Genomic DNA, 18,346 nt, shown 5'->3' with positions numbered 1-18,346 from the left:
TCCCCTCCCCTCCCCTCTTCTCTCCTTTTCTTTTCTGAGTTTCGCTCTTGTTGCCCAGCCTGGAGTACAGTGGCGCGATCTCGGCTCACTGCAACCTCTGCCTCCTGGGTTCAAGCGATTCTTCTGCCTCAGCCTCCCAAGTAGCTGGGATTACAAGCACGTGCCACTACGCCCGGCCAATTTTTTGTATTTTTTGTAGAGATGAGGTTTCTCCACGTTGGCCAGGCTAGTCTCTAATGCCTGACCTCAGGTGATCCACCTGCCTCGGCCTCCCAAAGTGTTGGGATTATAGGCATGAGCCACTACACCTGGGTGGTTAGTTTCTACCCTCTGACCTGACAAAGAGCCAGAAATCTCTGCAGAATGATTTATTGGGCAAGTTAGTGGACAGAAGAGGTATAGTCTGCTGCACAGATGACATAAGGGGGACCTAGAACCATATGATAAGACTGAAGGAAGCCAACAGAATGCAGGAACAGGGAGAAATGTCTGGGATTGGAACTGATCAGCAGGACTGGGTTGGGATACATGGAATACAGCAGAGACTCAGTCATCTTTGGGAATATGATAGTTGGTACTCAGGAAAGGGGGGAGACCTGGCTGTTCCCTGGAGGCAAGAGAAAGAAGCTCCAGACTGAAGTTTGCAGCTGAGCACCTGCCTAGGTGTTCCAGAGGCATATGACAGCGAGGATGGAGGAGGCCATGAAGGGCAGGTAGACGCGGAAGAGCAGGGCGTCCATCACGTGACTGAACTGCACCCACAGCTCCACCGAGTGCTGCTTCTGGACCTCATGTTCCCACTGGGCCCTTGTCCATTCTGAGCCCCTTGTCAGCTCTGCCTTCCCAGGGCCTGGCATCTGCCCTGCTGATACCTATGGCTCCTTCACACTTACAGAAAGACAGAGACTCAGCCACGGGCTGCAAATGTCACCTATACAGGGAGGGAGACAGGGAAGGAGGCAGGAGCAGAGAAGTGGAGGTGGGGGAAGGGGAAGTGTGACTTCCCTCACCAGGCAGGTGGGTGGGGGTGAGACCCAGGCCCTTATTTCCCTTCTGGGGTGCAGTGGGACAGCATCTCCCTGGGCTGGTGCAGTGGAGCAGCAGGGAGCGGAGCCACCGAGGCAGGGGTGGGGGATGGGTGGTGGCCACGTGCAGCAGGTGGGTGATGAAGATGGTCTCCAGCAGGCTGCCCACTATCAGGGAGAGGCACAGGGCGAAGTAGACCCCTGGAGGGAAGGGGGGCCTGGTGAGGGCCAGAGGCACCACCTAGAATTTCTTTCTTCTCTTCCAATCCCACCCTGGCAGGCATACGGCCTCCTTTTCCCAGTATACCTCCCTTCCTGAGTTAGTTCCCACTCTTCTCTTCCAAAAGGTGGGAGGAACATCCATACCGATGAGGGGGGTGCCACTGGTGGGGAGCAAGTCATTCATCATGAGCAGGAAGATGTTGTACCCCGGCAGGAGCATTATCTTGAAAAGTGGGACACGTTTCCCACTTTTCACTGGCAGTAGAAGCTGAGGGCATCGATGGCAGCCAGAAAGCCACTGGGCATGAGAAGGTTTATGACATAGAGGCTGGGCCTGCACCTGATGGCCACCTGGTGGGGTAGAAGAGGGCGGTAAGTAGTTATGGGGTCAGAGAAACCCTCAAATCCAGGAATGGCAGTGACAGTTTCTGTCTCTGCCTTTTTCTTTGGCCTGTTATCACCTGGGATCTGGAGCTGTGTGGAATGCAGCTTTAGAATCTGGTATAGAACCTGTGAAGAGACAGTTAGGCCAGAGCCCTGAGCTTTAGGATGGAGAATGAGGCTGGGAAGCCAGGAGAGAGGGTAACACTGGGAGACCCCGAAACTTGGGAGATACACATTCGATGGACATTCTAGGCAAGGGTAAAAGCGCGGGAGGAAGGAAAGAGCAAGAGCCTCCAAGCTCACATAGAACACAATCTGATCGGCCGGGCGCGGTGGCTCAAGCCTGTAATCCCAGCACTTTGGGAGGCCGAGACGGGCGGATCACTAGGTCAGGAGATCGAGACCATCCTGGCTAACACGGTGAAACCCCGTCTCTACTAAAAAATACAAAAAACTAGCCGGGCGAGGTGGTGGGCGCCTGTAGTCCCAGCTACTCCGGAGGCTGAGGCAGGAGAATGGCGTAAACCCGGGAGGCGGAGCTTGCAGTGAGCTGAGATCCGGCCACTGCACCCCAGCCTGGGCGACAGAGCCAGACTCCGTCTCAAAAAAAAAAAAAAAACAAAAAAAACACAATCTGATCATACAGGTTGCCTCCCCTGGACAGCTTTGCAGTGACCTTGTTGATGCCCAGGAGCTCCCATTCTCCATGGGCCTGAAGGATGTCCCAGGATGTGTCTGTTATTTCCCACACTTCTTTCTCCATGTCCAGCAACATGCTGTCCACTGAAAATGAGAACCATCTGAATCATTTTTCAAGGATATAGTTTCCTGGTGGCTCAACTGCTCTCTTTTTCCATCCTTTCTTTCAACAAATAGTTTTGAGTGCCTCCCACATGCCAGGAGACTTGCCAAGAGCTTGGAATGGTAAGAAACAAGACAGACTTGGGTTCTGCCTTTATGAAAAATCTTTTAGCATCCATAGAGCCTTATTCTTCTCCCTACCCATACTCCTTGGTCACAATTTACTCATAGTTTCTTTATATTTGTTGGCTGCTCTCATTCACTCTATCCCTGAGATCCCACTGCAACTCATCTGTATAGAGGAATGAGCTGAAGGTGAGTGTGCAGTTCTGCTGGTCAAAGGGGAAGTAGAAGATGTCCAGGTTACAGATACTGTCCACCTTCATGGGTTTCTTATACCTGATGTGACCTTCATTACTTACATATGCTGTAAGGCCTTTTGGGGTCTTATCCACATCCGTGCTGGAGGAGAGATAAGGCAAGAGGCAGGTGCTGTGGTTTCTCTCTCTCTCTCTCTCTCTTTTTTTTTTTTTTGAGACAGGATCTTGTTCTCTCACCCAGGCTGTAGTAGAGTGGCATGCTCTCAGCTCACTGCAACCTCCATGTCCTGGACTCAAATTATCCTCCTGTCTCAGCCTCAGCCTCCCAAGTAGCTGGGACTACAGGCACACCACCAGGCCTGGCTAATTTTTTTTTTTTTTTTAAGAGATGAGGTTTCACCATGTTGCCTAGGCTGGTCTCAAACTCCTGAACTCAAGTGATCCACCCACCTTGGCCTCCCAAAGTGCTGGGATTGCAGGCATGAGCCACTGCGCCCGGCCCAGTTTCTCTTCTTATCTCTCTGGTTGTTTCTTAGCCATCTAAAGAGCACTTACAGCGGCCCCAGTGGTAAACTGTGATCTCTATGGCTACCAGGAGATAGGACATGACCAGCCCTTGATACGCACAGTTCAACGATGAAAATGTCTGGGAGCCACAGGTTCTTGGCTGCCATACTCATCTTCGTGATGCCCTCACACTCCTCTGGGTTCCAGCTGATAAATGGGTTATCCCAAACCTAGAGCCCAGGTGGAGGAGAGTTGAGAGCCTGAGATGAATTGGAGTTATTTTCTCCTGCCTTTTAATTTCTTCTTTTTTAAAAAAAGTTATGAAATACTTCAAGCATATAGAAAAATATATAAAATATTATGACAAACATCTACGTATCTACAACCCAACTTTGTGGCATTAATATTTTATTAAATTTACTTGCTTTTTTCAAGAAATGAGAATCATAGATAAAATCGAACCTGCCTAGGACCATTTCTTCATGAATTTTGATCAGCCAGCGCTGGTGGTCTGGGAACCACACTTTGAGAGTGAGGTTAGGTAATTGTATTATCTTTCTCCAGCTCCTTCCTTCCTTTCCTCCAAGCAGGCTTTTTTTTTTTTTTTTTTTCCTATTCTTTTCTTTTTCTTTTTATTTTTTGAGATGGAGTCTCGCTCTGTCACCCAGGCTGGAGTGCAGTGGCATGATCTCAGCTCACTGATATAGATATAAAACCTCTGCCTCCTGGGTTCAAGCGATTCTCCTGCCTCAGCCTCTTGAGTAGCTGGGATTACAGGTGCGTGCCACCACCTGACTAATTTATTTTATTTTATTATTATTATTATTTTTTATGAGATGGAGTCTTGCACTGTCACCCAGGCTGGAGTGCAGTGGCGCAATCTCGGCTCACTGCAACCTCCGCCTCCCAGGTTCGTGCCATTCTCCTGCCTCAGCCTCCCGAGTAGCTGGGACTACAGGCGCCCACCACCACACCCTGCTAATTTTTTGTATTTTTAGTAGAGATGGGGTTTCACCGTGTTAGCCAGGATGGTCTTGATCTCCTGACCTTGTGATCTGCCCACCTCGGCCTTCCAAAGTGCTGGGATTACAGGCGTGAGCCACCGCACCCGGTCACCACCCAGCTAATTTTTTTATATTTTTGGTAGAGATGGAGTTTCACCATGTTGGCCAGGCTGGTCTTGAACTCCTGACCTCAAGTGATCCACCTGCCTAGGCCTCCCAAAGAGCTGGGATTATAGGCGTGAACCACCAAGCCCAACCATGAGGCAGGCTTTTCAGGTTGGAAACTCAATTCATTCACTTTTATTTCCCCCCATCCTCCCACACACCTTGTTTGCTTATCAATGCAATTAAGATATAAATTTTCCACTGGGTTATGCTTTGATTACATTCCATAGATTTTCATATGTGTAATTTTCATTTCTAATTACTTCATAATTTCTACTTAATTTCTTTAATTTCTCCTTTGCCTCAAATATTTGGAAATTTAATTTTAAATTCTCAAGAAACAAGGTTTTCTGTCTTTCTTTTTTTTTTTTTTTTTTTGAGATGCAGTCTCACTCTGTAGCCCAAGCTGGAACACAGTGGTGTGATCTCGGCCAACTGCAACCTCTGTCTCCCCAGCTCAAGTGATTCTTGTGCCTCAGCCTCCTGAGTAGCTGGGACTATAGGCACATGTCACCACGCCTGGCTAATTTTTTGTATTTTAGTAGAGACGGTATTTCACTGTGTTGCCCAGGGTGGTCTTGAACTCCTGAGTTCAGGTGATCCACTGGCCTTGGCCTCCCAAAGTGCTGGGATTACAGGTGTGAGCCACTGTGCCCAGCCTTTTTTTTTTTTTTTTTAAAGATAGGGTCTCACTCTGTTGCCCAGGCTACAGTGCAGTGGCACAATTATGGCTCACTGCAGCCTTGACCTCCTGGGCTCAAGTGATCCTCCCATCTCAGCCTCCCCAGTAGCTGGGACTATAGGTGTGAAACACCATACCAAGGTGATTTTTGTATTTTTTTGTAGAGACGAGGTTTTGCCATGTTGCCCAGGCTGGCTTCAAACTCCTGGGCTCAAGCAATCCACCTACCTTGGCCTCCTAAAGTGCTGGAACTACAGGCATGTGCTACTCTGCCTGGCATTGATACCTTTTTGTGGTTAAATATGTGGTCAGTTTTGGGGAATACTTTATGTGTGTGACAAAAGTTTTGTATGTTCATTGATACAAAGTTTGACATGTTTATTAGACTAAGTTTCTTAATTGTGCTGTGAAAATCACTATATATTTACTTCTTTTCTCCTAGATTTTTGTTTTGTTTTGTTTTGTTTTGTCTTTGAGATAGAGTCTCACTTTGTCGCCCAGCCTAGAGTACAGTGGCATGATCTTGGCTCACTGCAACCTCTGCTTCCCAGGTTCAAGTGATTTTCCTGCTTCGGCCTTCCAAGTAGCTGGGATTACACGTGCCCACCACCATGCCCAGCTAATTTTTGTATTTTCAGTAGAGATGGGGTTTCACCGTGTTGGCCAGGTTGGTATCAAACTCCTGACCTCAAGTGATCTGCCCACCTCGGCCTCCCAAAGTGTTGGGATTACAGGCGTGAGTCACTGTGCCTGGCCTCTCCTTGATTTTTGAAAGCAGTATATTAAAGCCCCTCATCATTATGGTCAGTTTTTCAATTTCTCCTTCATGTGTTTCAAAGCAATGTTAGGGACATAAAAATTCATAATTATTATATCTTTGTTTAAAATCCTTTTTGACTGTAACTGTAGGGAGAGAATAAAGTGTTGTCCATACCATTTCCAGCCACAGGAAGGATGACAAGAGGTGCAGCTGCTCATCCTGCCAAAAGAATTTCCTATTTCCATCGTGTTGCCAGTAAGAAGTCTGTTCATCTCCCCTACCTCCCATGCTTGTTTACCAACTCCCGAGGTATGTAAAGGGGATATGTGATCAAGGACAAAAGCTCTATCAAAACAGATGTGTTAGGCTGTGGACAGGAGACCTCATAGCAGGGCGGGAGTAAAGTAGTCCTTCTCAACCTTGGCTGTATATGAGAATAACTCGGAAAGCTTGAAAATATTGATGTGGTTGGGTGCGGTGGCTCATGCCTATAATCCCAGCACTTTGGGAGGCCGAGACAGGCAGATCACTTGAGGTCAGGAGTTTGAGACCAGCTTGGCCAACATGGTGAAACTCTGTCTCTACTCAAAATGCAAAAATTAGCTGGGCGTTGTGATGCATGCCTGAAATCCCAGCTACTCGGGAGGCTGAGGCAGGAGAATCGCTTGAGCCCAGGAGGTGGAGGTTGCAGTGAGCCAAGATCATGCCGTTGCACTCCAGCCTGGGCAAGAGTGAGACTGCATCTCAAAAAAACAAAAACAAAAACAAAACAAAAACGAGGCTTGGGTTTCATCCAATCAGAACCTCTGGGATTAGAACCTTTGCCAGGGGCTGGGAAAAGGTTAAGAACACCAAGGAGGGCTAGAGGGGTCAGCGCTCACCACATCTGGGATGGCAGACATCGTGAAGGAGATGTTGACTCGGCTGGGGACGCTGATGGTGACCGGTCGGAAGGCCTTTCTATTAAACGCTGAATTCAGAGCAGTGGGATCCGCCCCGTGCTGGCCAAACCCTGAGCACTTGATGGTGAAAGTAACGCCCCTTCCTGTAGTGGACATCGAATGTGTGAGATGAAGGAGAGCAACCCTGTGCTCCCTATATGAGAGGGTCCCCAAGGCAGGGCCTGGGGTCGCCTGTAATAAAATGAGAGCTAACATTTGTTGAGCACTGGCTATGTGTCAGGTATATTCTAAGCCCTTTAAAAATGGATTACCTCATTTAATCCTCCCAATCCCCATCAGGTAGATACTGCTTTACCCTCATGTAATAAACGAGCTAACTAAGGTGCAATAAGGGGAAATAACTTTCTACAGTCAGACAGCCAATAAAAGGCAGAAGCCAGATTTGTTCTGAACCCAGGTTTATCTGCTGCTGCTGTGCTATATGTCCCCAGAGATGAGATGAAGAATGGGGAGGGGATCACCGAGAGGGGTCCAGATGCTGGGCTCTTCCTTCCGAGGCCTGGGAGGATGGGGTGAGCTGGAATGCAAATTCTGGAAGCTAATGTGGCAAGCTGAGTTAGAGCTCCAACCTCCTTTCCAATATTTCTGTCTCCATGCAAAGCATGCCCAAATCTGTATGCAAACTGAGCCTGGAACGTTGATAGTCATCTGATAGGGTTACAGTCCCGGGGCCCCCGAGAGGACACACCTGTTTTCACCCTGACTGCCCCAACCTTCCTTCTCCTTATTTGACTTTACCCAACTCTATCACCAGCATTCTAGTTTGAGGCTTTTAAAAAGTTGTGTTTTATTTTTAATGAACATATAATAATTGTGCATATTTCTTAGTTTGGGGTTTTGGGGTTTTTTTTTTTTTTTTGAGACAGCTACTCACTCTGCTGTCCAGGCTGGAGTGCAGTGGCATAATTACTGTAGCCTCGGCCTCTGGGCTTAGGAGATTTTCCCACCTCAGCCTCCCAAGTAACTGTGACTACGGGCACTCCCCCCACATTTGGCTAATTTTTAAACATGTTTTTTTGTAGAGACGGGGATCTCACTATGTTGCCCAGGCTGGTCTGAAACCCCTAGACTCAAGTGATTCTCCCACCTGGGCCTCCCAAAGTTCTGGAATTATAGGTGTGAGCCACCATGCCCAGCCAAATAGCTATTTTTAGAAGTGTGGGTGGGCTTTTTTAAATTATTATTTCTTTTTAAATTTTTAAAATTTTGTTTAGATGACTCTCACTCTGTCGCCCAGGCTGGAGTGCAGTGGCGCGATCTTGGCTCACTGCAATCTCTGCCTCCCAGGTTCAACCAATTCTTCTGCCTCAGCCTCCCAAGTAACTGGGATTACAGGCATCGCCACCACATCAGGCTAGTTTTTGTATTTTTAGTAGAGATGGAGTTTCACCATGTTAGCCAGGCTGGTCTTGAACTCCTAACCTCAGGTGATCCACCTGCCTCAGCCTCCTAAAGTGCTGGGATTACAGGTGTGAGCCACCTCACCTGGCCCATCTTACCCTCTTCTAACTAATACATTTTAATATTTTCTACTCGTGAAAATGTGTTGGAGGAGCAAGAACTTGGAATGAGAGAGATGATTGATAACCTCTGTGCCAAGGACATTGAGCCTTATCCATTCTCAACGTCACAGTGCTTTCCAGGCAAATTCTTAAACCACTCTAAGAACAGTGAATATTCATTTGTCAACCCCTGTGTGCAAGTGCCCAGAGGGGCTTTCATAACCATTTACACTGCCTAGACCAGGTGTACAGTTTGTGTCTCTTCCCTATGCTGGCCTTTAAAGTCACCTCTGGTTCAGTCCTCTCCTGTGCCTCCTTATCCAAAGTCATGGAATAATCTAAGGAGGAGAGATGACATTTATTGGCACTCTTACCAAGTGCCAGGCACTGTGCTTCCCTCCATCTCTTACTGAATCCTCACAACCCTGCAAGGTAGGTTCTGTTTTATAGATGAGGAAACCGGAGCTCAGAGAAGTTAAGCAGTGCATCCAAGTTTATAAAACTAGCAACGTGAGACACGAAGATTCAAACCCAGGTCCATCTGTCTCCAAATCCCATGTTCTTGTCTCTCTGCCATACTGACTCCCTGGAAGAGAAGCACATTCTACTTTCACCCTTGACCTGCTGCCTTCTGGCATCTTACCTAATCTAGAGCCCTTGGATCCAGTAGGTGGTTGGGGAAATTATGGCTAAAGGAGGTGGGCACTTTGCTACAATGGTTTGGGTTTCATACCTGTAGAGAGAAAGAATTACACCTGTGGACAGAAAGACGGATGGATATAGAAGCTAAATACAAGAGAAGACAATCATGGATGGTTGTCTTCCATGTAGAGTACCAATGGGGAAAAGACAGACTTTTCAAGTAGTGTTGGGAAAACTGGATATCCATATGCAAACGGATAAAGTGTGCTGGTGTTGAACTCTATTTTTCCAGAAGAAAAATAAAAGTGCTCTTGTGTGGCATGTAACTGGAAGGGGATTTTCCATCTTTCAGAAAAGGAAAGTCTATGTGGGCATTATGGTAATGTAGCTATGAAAGAACTCTATCCATCTTAGACAATCTCTAGGAGGTGGAAATTTGAAAAAAGTTCCTAAATGTTCTACTAGGGAGAGGTCCTCCTTCTTCCCCCTTCCCCCATTGTTGCTCCTTTCTTACCTTGAAGCAGAAGGCTGAGAAGGAGGTAGAAGGAAAATATTTTCCTGTGGAACCAGCTTCCTTCCATCTTCGTTGTCTAAATTCTTCTCTGAACATGTACTGGGACCCACGAATGCCCAGATTAAAGCAGCACAGGCCACACCTAGAGCCTGACTTTGAATACTAATAGCATTGGTTGACCACTGACATTTGTAACCTTCCTGGAAAGTGTTCTGGTTGTCTTGTTCTTGCCTATGTTTGAGGTTCAGTCTGCTTTTGAGACTTTATCTTAGTCTTAGATACTTTACTACAACGTATATGGTTATAGATAGCTCATACGTGATCAGCGTGCAGATGTTGGTGAGATACCTCAGTCTGAAAACTCATCTCTTCAATTCTGGAAAATTCTCAGACATTTATAAATATTTCACTTCCTCTATTTTTCTTATTAGATATGTGTTGAATGGTTTCCTTCTATCTTACATGCCTCTTATTGCTGTGGTAACAAATCACAAACCCAGTGGTTTAAATAAACACAATTTGTTATTTTACTGTTCTGTGGGCCAGAAGTTTGAAATGGGTTTTACTGGGCTAAAATGAATGTGTCAGCAGGACCACATTCCTTCTGGAGGTTCTAGAGGAGAATCCATTTCTTTGCCTTTTCCAGATTTTTTTTTTTTTTTTTTGAGACAGGGTTTCACTCTGTCGACCAGGCTGGAGTGCAGCGGTGCAATCATAACTCACCGCAGCCTTGGCCTCCTGGGCTCAAGGGATCTTTCCATCTCAGCCTCCCAAGTAGGTGGGACCTCACAGGTGTGAGCCACCAAGCTTGGCAATTTTTTTTTTTTTTTTTTTTTTTTTTTTTTTTTTTGAGACGGAGTCTCGCTCTGTCGCCCAGGCTGGAGTGCAGTGGCGCAATCTCGGCTCACTGCAAGCTCCGCCTCCCGGGTTCACGCCATTCTCCGGCCTCAGCCTCCCGAGTAGCTGGGACTACAGGCGCCCGCCACTGTGCCCGGCTAATTTTTTTCTATTTTTAGTAGAGACGGGGTTTCACCATGGTCTCGATCTCCTGACCTTGTGATCCGCCCGCCTCGGCCTTCCAAAGTGCTGGGATTACAGGCGTGAGCCACCGCGCCCGGCCAATTTTTTTTTTTTTTAAGTAGAAATGAGGTCTCACTTTGTTGCCTAGCCTGGTCTCCAACTCCTGGCCTCAAGTGATCCTCCAACCTTGATCTCCCAAAGTGCTGGGATTATAGACATGAGCCATTGCACCCAGCCTTTTCCAGCTTTTAAACTGCCTGTATTTCTTGGTTCATTATTTTTACTTCTCCATCTTCAAAACCAGCAACATCAGGCCAATGTTTCTCACAAGGCATCTCATCTCATCTTATTTGTTTCTCTCTCCTTCTTCCACTTATAAGAGCCTTTGTGATTGCATTGTGTTCATTTGGATAATCCAGAATAATCTCCCGATCTCAAAGTCAGCTAATTAACAACCTTAATTTCGTCTGCAACTTTAACTCCCCTTTTCGATATAACTTAAGGTTCCAGAGATTAGGATGTGGACAAATTCTGGGGGACATTATTCTGCCTAGCACACTTCTCTTTCCTACTTTCTACCTCTTTATCTCTGTCCCTAATGATTTCTTCAGATCTAGCTTCCAGGAAAAAAATTCTCTCCTCAACTGTGTTTACTTTATTTTATTCTATTAATTAATTAATTTATTTTTGATGCAACTCAGTAATTTTTATTATAACTGGAAGACAATACATCGCAGAAACTTTATGGTAGGTCTGGGGAAAAGTGTTATTTACAATAGATGATGACATAATTTGTCTTTGGCAATATAATTACATATGAAGAATGCAAAATGCAGGTATGGGTGCCTTCCATATTTTATTTTGTTTTGAGACAGAGTCTCACTCTGTTGCCCAGGCTAGAGTGCAATGGCGTGATCTTGGCTCACTACAGCCTCTACCTCCTTGGTTTGAGTGATTCTCCTGCCTCGGCCTCCTGAGTAGCTGGGACTACAGGCTTGTGCCACCACATCCAGCTAATTTTTTGTATTTTTAGTAGAGACAGGGTTTCACCATGTTGCTCAGGATGGTCTTGAACTCCTCACCTCAGCTGATCTGCCCACCTCAGCCTCCCAAAGTTCTGGGATTACAGGAGTGAGCCACTGTGGCTGACCCTCAACTGTGTCTAATCTGTCCATCTAATCTGGCCACTGAGTTTTGGGGGTTTTTTTGTTTTTTTGTTTTTGTTTTGTTTTGTTTTTTAGAGACAGGGTTTCACTGTCTCCCACCATGCCTGGCCCTCAACTGTGAGCCACCATACTGGGATTACAGACGTGAGCCACCATGCCCGGCCCTCAGCTGTGTCTAATCTGTCCATCTAATCTGTCCATTGAGTTTTGCTTTTGTTTTGTTTCTTTTTAGAGACAGGGTCTCACTGTCTCCCAGGCTGGAGTGCAGTGGTATGATCATAGCTCACTGTAGCCTTGAATTCCTGGGCTCAGGCAATCCTGCCACCTCAGCCTCCCAAGTAGCTGGGACTACAGGTGCATGCCACCATGTGTGGCTAATTTTTTTTTTATCGTTTCTAGAGACAGGGCCTTGCTATGCTGCTCAGGCTGGTGTTGAACTCTTGGCCTCAAGTGATCCTCCTGCCTCAGCCTCCTAAAGCACTGGAATTACAGGCATGAGCCACTATGGCTAACCTTTTACCCATTTTTAAATCAAGTTGTTTTTTGTTGTTGAGTTTCAGGAATTCTATGTATAGTTTGGATATTGATCCCTTATCAGCTATATAATTGTCAAATGTTTTCTCCCATTTTGTGGGTTGTCTTTTTTCCTCTGTTAATATTGTCTTTTGATTCATAGATTTTTAATATTTTCATGAAGTACTATTTGTCTATTTTTTCTTTTGTTGCCTATGCCTTTGTGTCATATCCAAGAAATCACTGCTAAATCCAATGTTGTGAAGCGTTTCCCCTATGTGTTCTTTTAGGAGTTTTATTGTTTTAGGTCTACACTTAAATCTTTTTTTTTTTTTTTTTTTTTTTTTTGAGATGGAGTTTCACTCTTGTTGCTCAGGCTGAGTGCAATGGTGCGATCTCAGCTCACTGCAACCTCCACCTCCCGGGTTCAAGTGATTCTCCTGCCTTAGCCTGTCGAGTAGCTGGGATTACAGGCATGTGCCACTATGCCCAGCTAATTTTGTATTTTTAGTAGAGACAGGGTTTCTCCATGTTAGTCAGGCTGGTCTTGAACTCCCCACCTCAGGTGATCTGCCTGCCTCGGCCTCCCAAAGTGCTGGGATTACAGGTGTGAGCCACCGCGTCCGGCCCTACACTTAAAATCTTTTATCCATTTTTAGTTAATTTGGTATATGGTTTTAGGTAAGGGTCAAACTTTATTCTTTTGCATGTGGATATCCAGTTTTCCCAATATTACTACTTGAAAAGTCTGTCTTTTCCTCATTGGAACTCTTGCAAAAATAATTTGGCCATTTGTGTGAGGGTTTATTTCTGGGTTCTCTATTCTATTCCATTGGTATACATGTCTGTCTCTCTTTTTTTTTGAGACGTAGTTTCACTCTTTTTGCCCAGGCTGGAGTGCAATGGTGCCATCTCCACTCACTGCAACCTCCGCCTCCCGAGTTCAAGCAATTCTCCTGCCTCAGCCTCCTGAGTAGCTGGGATTACAGGCATGCACCACCATGCCTGACTAATTTTTTGTATTTTTAGTAGAGATGGGGTTTCTCCATGTTGGTCAGGCTGGTCTCAAACTCCCAACCTGAGGTGATCCATCTGCCTCAGCCTCCTGTGCAGCTGGGATTACAGGTGTGAGCCACTGCGCCTGGCCTTATTTTTATTTTTTTTTGTTTGAGACAGAGTCTCACTCTGTTGCCCAGGCTGGAGTGCAATGGCACAGTCTTGGCTCACTGCAACCTGCGCCTCCTAGATTCAAGTGATTCTCCTGCCTCAGTCTCCCAACTAGCTGGAATTACAGGCGCATTCCACCACGCTCAGCTAATTTTTGTATTTTTAGTAGAGACGAGGTTTCACCATGTTGGTCACTCTGGTCTCAAACTACTGACCTCAGGTGATCAGCCTGCCTCGGCCTCCCAAAGTGCTGGGATTACAGGTGTAAGCCACCGTGCCCAGCCTGTGGTATGTTTTGAAATCAGGGAGTGTGAATCTTCCAGCTTCATTTTTCTTTTTAAAGATTGTTTCAGGTATTCAAGGTCCTTTGACATCCCATATGAATTTTAGGATGGGTTTTTCTATTTCTGCAAAAATTGTCATTGGGATTTTGATAGGAATTGCATTGAGTCTGTTCATTGCTTTAAGTAGTATTGACATTTTAACAATTTTGTGTCTTCCAATCCATAAACATGAGATATGTTTCCACTTGTTTATATTTTTAAAAAATTTCTTTCAGCAATGTTTTATAGTTTTCATTGTACAAGAATTTTACTTCTTTGGCTAAATTAACTCCCAAGTATTTTTTTCCTTTTGATGCCATTGTAAATGGAATTGATTTTTGTAATTTTCTTTTTCTGATCATTCATTGTTAATGTATAGAAATGCAACTGATTTTTGTTTGTTTGCTTTGTATCCTGATACTTTGCTAAATTCATGTATTAGTTTTAATGCTACTAGTTTTTGTGAGATCTTTAGTATTTTCTACATATAAAATAACATCATCTGCAAACAGAGATAATTTTACTCTTTCTTTTCCAATTTGGATGCCTTTTGTTTCTTTTTCTTGCTTACTTGCTCTAGCTAGAACTTTCAGTACTATGTGGTTTTTAGTTTGTTTTAGCTTGTTTGTTTTAGAGATGGGGTCTTTCTCTGATATCCAGGCAGTAGTGTCCCAAAATGTTGAGATTACAGGTGTGAGCCACTGCACCTGGCCAACTGGCCAATGTTTTTTTTTTTTTTTGAGACGGAGTCTCACTCTGTCGCCCAGGCTGGAGTGCAGTGGCCGGATCTCAGCTCACTGCAAGCTCCGCCTCCTGGGTTCATGCCATTCTCCTGCCTCAGCCTCCCGAGTAGCTGGGACTACAGGCACCCGCCACCTCGCCCAGCTAGTTTTTTGTATTTTTTAGTAGAGATAGGGTTTCACTCTGTTAGCCAGGATGGTCTCGATCTCCTGACCTCGTGATCCGCCCGTCTTGGCCTCCCAAAGTGCTGGGATTACAGGCTTGAGCCACCGCACCCGGCCGAACTATGTTGAATAGAAGTGGTGAAATTGAGCATCTTTGCCTTGTTCTTGATTTTAGAGAGTTTTCAGACTTTCACCATGGAGTGTGATGTTTGCTGTGGGTTTTTCATATATGGCTTTTATTATGTTGAGGTTGTTTCTTTCTATTCCAAGTTTGTTAAGTGTTTTTGTCGTGAAAGGGTGTTGAAGTTTGTCAAATGTTTTTCTGCATTAATTGAGGTGATCATTTTTTTCCCTTCATTCTGTTAATGTGGTGTATTGCATTGATCAATTGTTGTATATTGAACTGTCCTTGCATTCCAGGAATAAATCCCACTTGGCTATGGTATATAATTCTTTTGATATGCTACTGAATTTGTTTGCTAGTATTTTATTGAGGATTTTTGCATCAATGATCATAAGGGATAGTGCCTTTGTCTGGCATTGGTATCAGGGTAATACTGATCTCTTAAATGAATTAAGAAGTTAGAACATAGTTATTTTATAATATTTTTCATATTGTTTTATTATATCTAGTTCTTGGTATGCTGACTGTTTTGATAACTGTTTCATTGTGGTTTGTTCCTTCATGTAATTTATAATTCTTGGTTGAAAGGATGAGAATCCATATCTTTAGATAATTTTGAAATCATCTATTACAATCTTTCAACAAATGTACAGTTGATCCTTGAACACTACTGGGGTTTAGGAACACCAACACCCCGCACAGTCAAAACCTATGTATAACTTTTGACTCCCCTAAAATTTAACTACTAATAGCCTACTGTTGTCCAGAAGCCTTACTGATAGCATGAACAATTGATTAACACATATTTTGTATATTATATGTATGATATGCTGTATTCTTATGATAAAGTAAACTGGAGTAAAGACAATGTTATTAAGAGAATCATAAGGCAGAGAAAATATACTTACTATTAATTAAATGGAAGTAGATCATCATAAAGGTCTTCATCCTTTTCATCTTCATGTAAGTAGGCTGAGGAGAAGAGGTTGGTCTTGCTGCCTCAGCGTATCAGAGGCAGAAGAAAATCTGAAGATAAGTGGATCCTTGCAGTTCAAACCCATGATGACGAATGCAATAATTATATAGTCTCAAAGTAGCGCTCCACAAAAAAATTACCTATATGCCATACTTACTAATTAGCTTTACAGTGGAGAAATCTGGCAGACATCTTTTTAACTGAGTGATAACAGTTATCATCAGTAAAATGACAAATTGACATTGTGTACTTTCTATGATGCACTAAGAAGAACTCGGCACCACTTCTAGGGTATTCCTACTAAAGAGGCATAAGTCATGAGTAGTTGAAGAAGTTCAATTAGGCAAACCCAAATTGAGGGACAAAATAACTACAAAATAACTAACTATACTCTTCAAAATGTCCAGGTGATGAAAGACAAGAAAAGACTGAGGCAGTGTTCTGGATTGACAGACTGAAGAGATGTAACAGCTAAATGCAGTGTGTATTTCTGGATTGGGTCCTACACCTATAAAAGACATTATTGGAGGCTGGGCGTGGTGACTTAAATCTGTAATCCCAGCACTTTGGAAGGCTAAGGCAGGCAGATCACTTGAGGTCAGGAGTTCGAGACCAGCCTGGCCAACATGGCAAAATGCTGTTTCTACTAAAAGTACAAAAATTAGCTGGGTGTGGTTACACACTCCTATAGTCCCAGCTACTCAAGAGGCTGAGGCAGGAGAATCACTTGAACCCAGGGGGTGGAGGTTGCAGTGAGCCAAGATCATGCCACTGCACTGTGGCCTGGGCAACAGAGTGAGACTGTCTCAAAAAAAAAAAAAAAAAGACATTATTGGAAGAACTGGCAAAGTTCAAATAGGGCTTATAAGTTAGACAATACAATACATTGTATTGATACTAATTTTCTGACTTTTATGGTGTACTATGGTTATATAGGAGAGTGTCCTAGCTTTTAGGAAATATACACTGAAGTAGTTAGGGTTAATGGTTCATCAATTATGAAACTCTCAACAATTTAGAAATATCCACAATTGGCCTGGCATGGTGGCTCACGCCTGTAATCCCAGCACTTTGGGAGGCCAACGGGGTGGATCACCTAAGGTCAGGAGTTCAAGACCAGCCTGGCCAACATGGTGAAACCTCATCTCTACTAAAAATACAAAAAATTAGCCAGGCATGGTGGTGGGCACCTGTAATCCCAGCTACTTAAGACACCGAGGCAGGAGAATCTCTTGAATCTGGGAGGAAGAGATTGCAGTGAGCTGAAATAGGGCCACTGCATACCAGCCTAAGTGACAAGAGCAAGACTCCGTCTTAAAAAAAAAAAAAAAAAAGAAATATCCACATTTGGAAAATCTGGGTGAAGTGTACACAGGAGCTCTTTGTACAAGCTTCATAACACTTATGTAAATTTTAAATAATTTGGCTGGGCACGGTGGCTCACAGCTGTAATCCCAGTACGTTGGGAGGCTGAGGTGGGTGGATCACTTGAGGTCAGGAGTTCCAGACCATCCTGGCCAACATGGGGAAACCCCATCTCTGCTAAAAATACAAAAGTTAGCCAGGCCTGGTGGTGCATGCCTGTAATTCCAACTACTTGGGAGGCTGGAGCAGGGAGAATTGCTTGAACCCAGGAGGTGGAAGTTGCAGTGAGCTGAGATTGCGCCACTGCACTCCAGCCTGGGCAACAGAGCAAGACTCCTTCTCAAAAAAGTTTTTAAAAATCGTTTAAAAAAAAAAAAAGTAAAAGAAAGGAAGAAAAAGAAAAAGAAAAAGAAAGTCTAGAGGTTCTGTGTGAATCTATGTCCAAAATCTCTTTCCTTTGGACTAGAACTTAATTGGGTATTGGCCTCCAGGAGAAGGCAGCAGACCTCTGGCCATGTGATTGGAGCCTTCTGTTACATTTAATTTCTTTTTAACGTTAACATGGTCACCTTTTTTACTTCTTCAATTTGAATCTAGCATCTTCTAGGCCAGTAGGTTTCAACTAGGGATTCAGATAACTTATTTATTTAGTTTTATTAATATACAGATACTCAGAAATTCAGACTTATTGAATCTCTTGATGTTCTCAATATGTTCTTTGTATGTTCTTGCTATAAACTTAGCAAGTTCATGATATATGATTTTTAAAAATGTGTGCCTAAGAATAGCCATTCAAAGACTCCTGAATACCCCTGGTCCACTTCTTATAATATGATATATTAAGTCAGGATTATTGTATGTTATACCTTCATTTTTTTCTCTGTAAAGATTATGTTCATCCCTTTTTTATAAATTAGATATAATGTTCACTGTCTTTTTGAAAATCTAGTTAATTGTCACATTTATAATTATTTGTCAAATGCTTTTTTTTTTTTGGAGATTCTCTCTGTTGCCCAGGCTGGAGGGCAGTGGTGTGATCTTGGCTCACTGCAAACTTCGCCTCCTGTGATCAAGTGATTCTCTTGCCTTAGCCTCCCGAGTAGCTGGTATTACAGGTGTGCACCACCATGCCTGGCTAATTTTTGTATTTTTAGTAGAGATGAGGTTTTACCGTGTTGACCAGGCTGGTCTTGAACTCCTGACATCAAGTGATCCTCCCACCTCAGTCTCCCAAAGTGCTGGGATTACAGGCTTGAGCCACTGCGCCCAGCCCAAAAGCTCTTGTTGGATTGACTTT

The 18,346-nt window shown here is 44.2% G+C and overlaps 1 protein-coding gene across 1 annotated transcript; it reads right to left on the bottom strand.

Annotated features, from left to right (window-relative positions):
* Nucleotides 1–357: 357 nt before the first annotated feature.
* HTR3E (5-hydroxytryptamine receptor 3E) lies at nt 358–9,710 on the bottom strand. Its single transcript, XM_077994077.1, is given in 9 exon segments — nt 358–889; nt 1,011–1,226; nt 1,392–1,508; nt 1,511–1,598; nt 2,227–2,431; nt 2,721–2,894; nt 3,380–3,489; nt 6,752–6,915; nt 9,491–9,710. Coding segments are annotated over 9 exon segments (1,371 nt in total). The 5' UTR covers nt 9,558–9,710; the 3' UTR covers nt 358–659.
* Nucleotides 9,711–18,346: the final 8,636 nt, after the last annotated feature.

The sequence above is a fragment of the Macaca mulatta genome, chromosome 2 (assembly GCF_049350105.2).
Source record: "Macaca mulatta isolate MMU2019108-1 chromosome 2, T2T-MMU8v2.0, whole genome shotgun sequence".
NCBI lineage: Eukaryota > Metazoa > Chordata > Mammalia > Primates > Cercopithecidae > Macaca > Macaca mulatta.
Note: the sequence above shows the minus strand (reverse complement) of the source record. Positions and strands in the feature narration are given on the sequence as shown.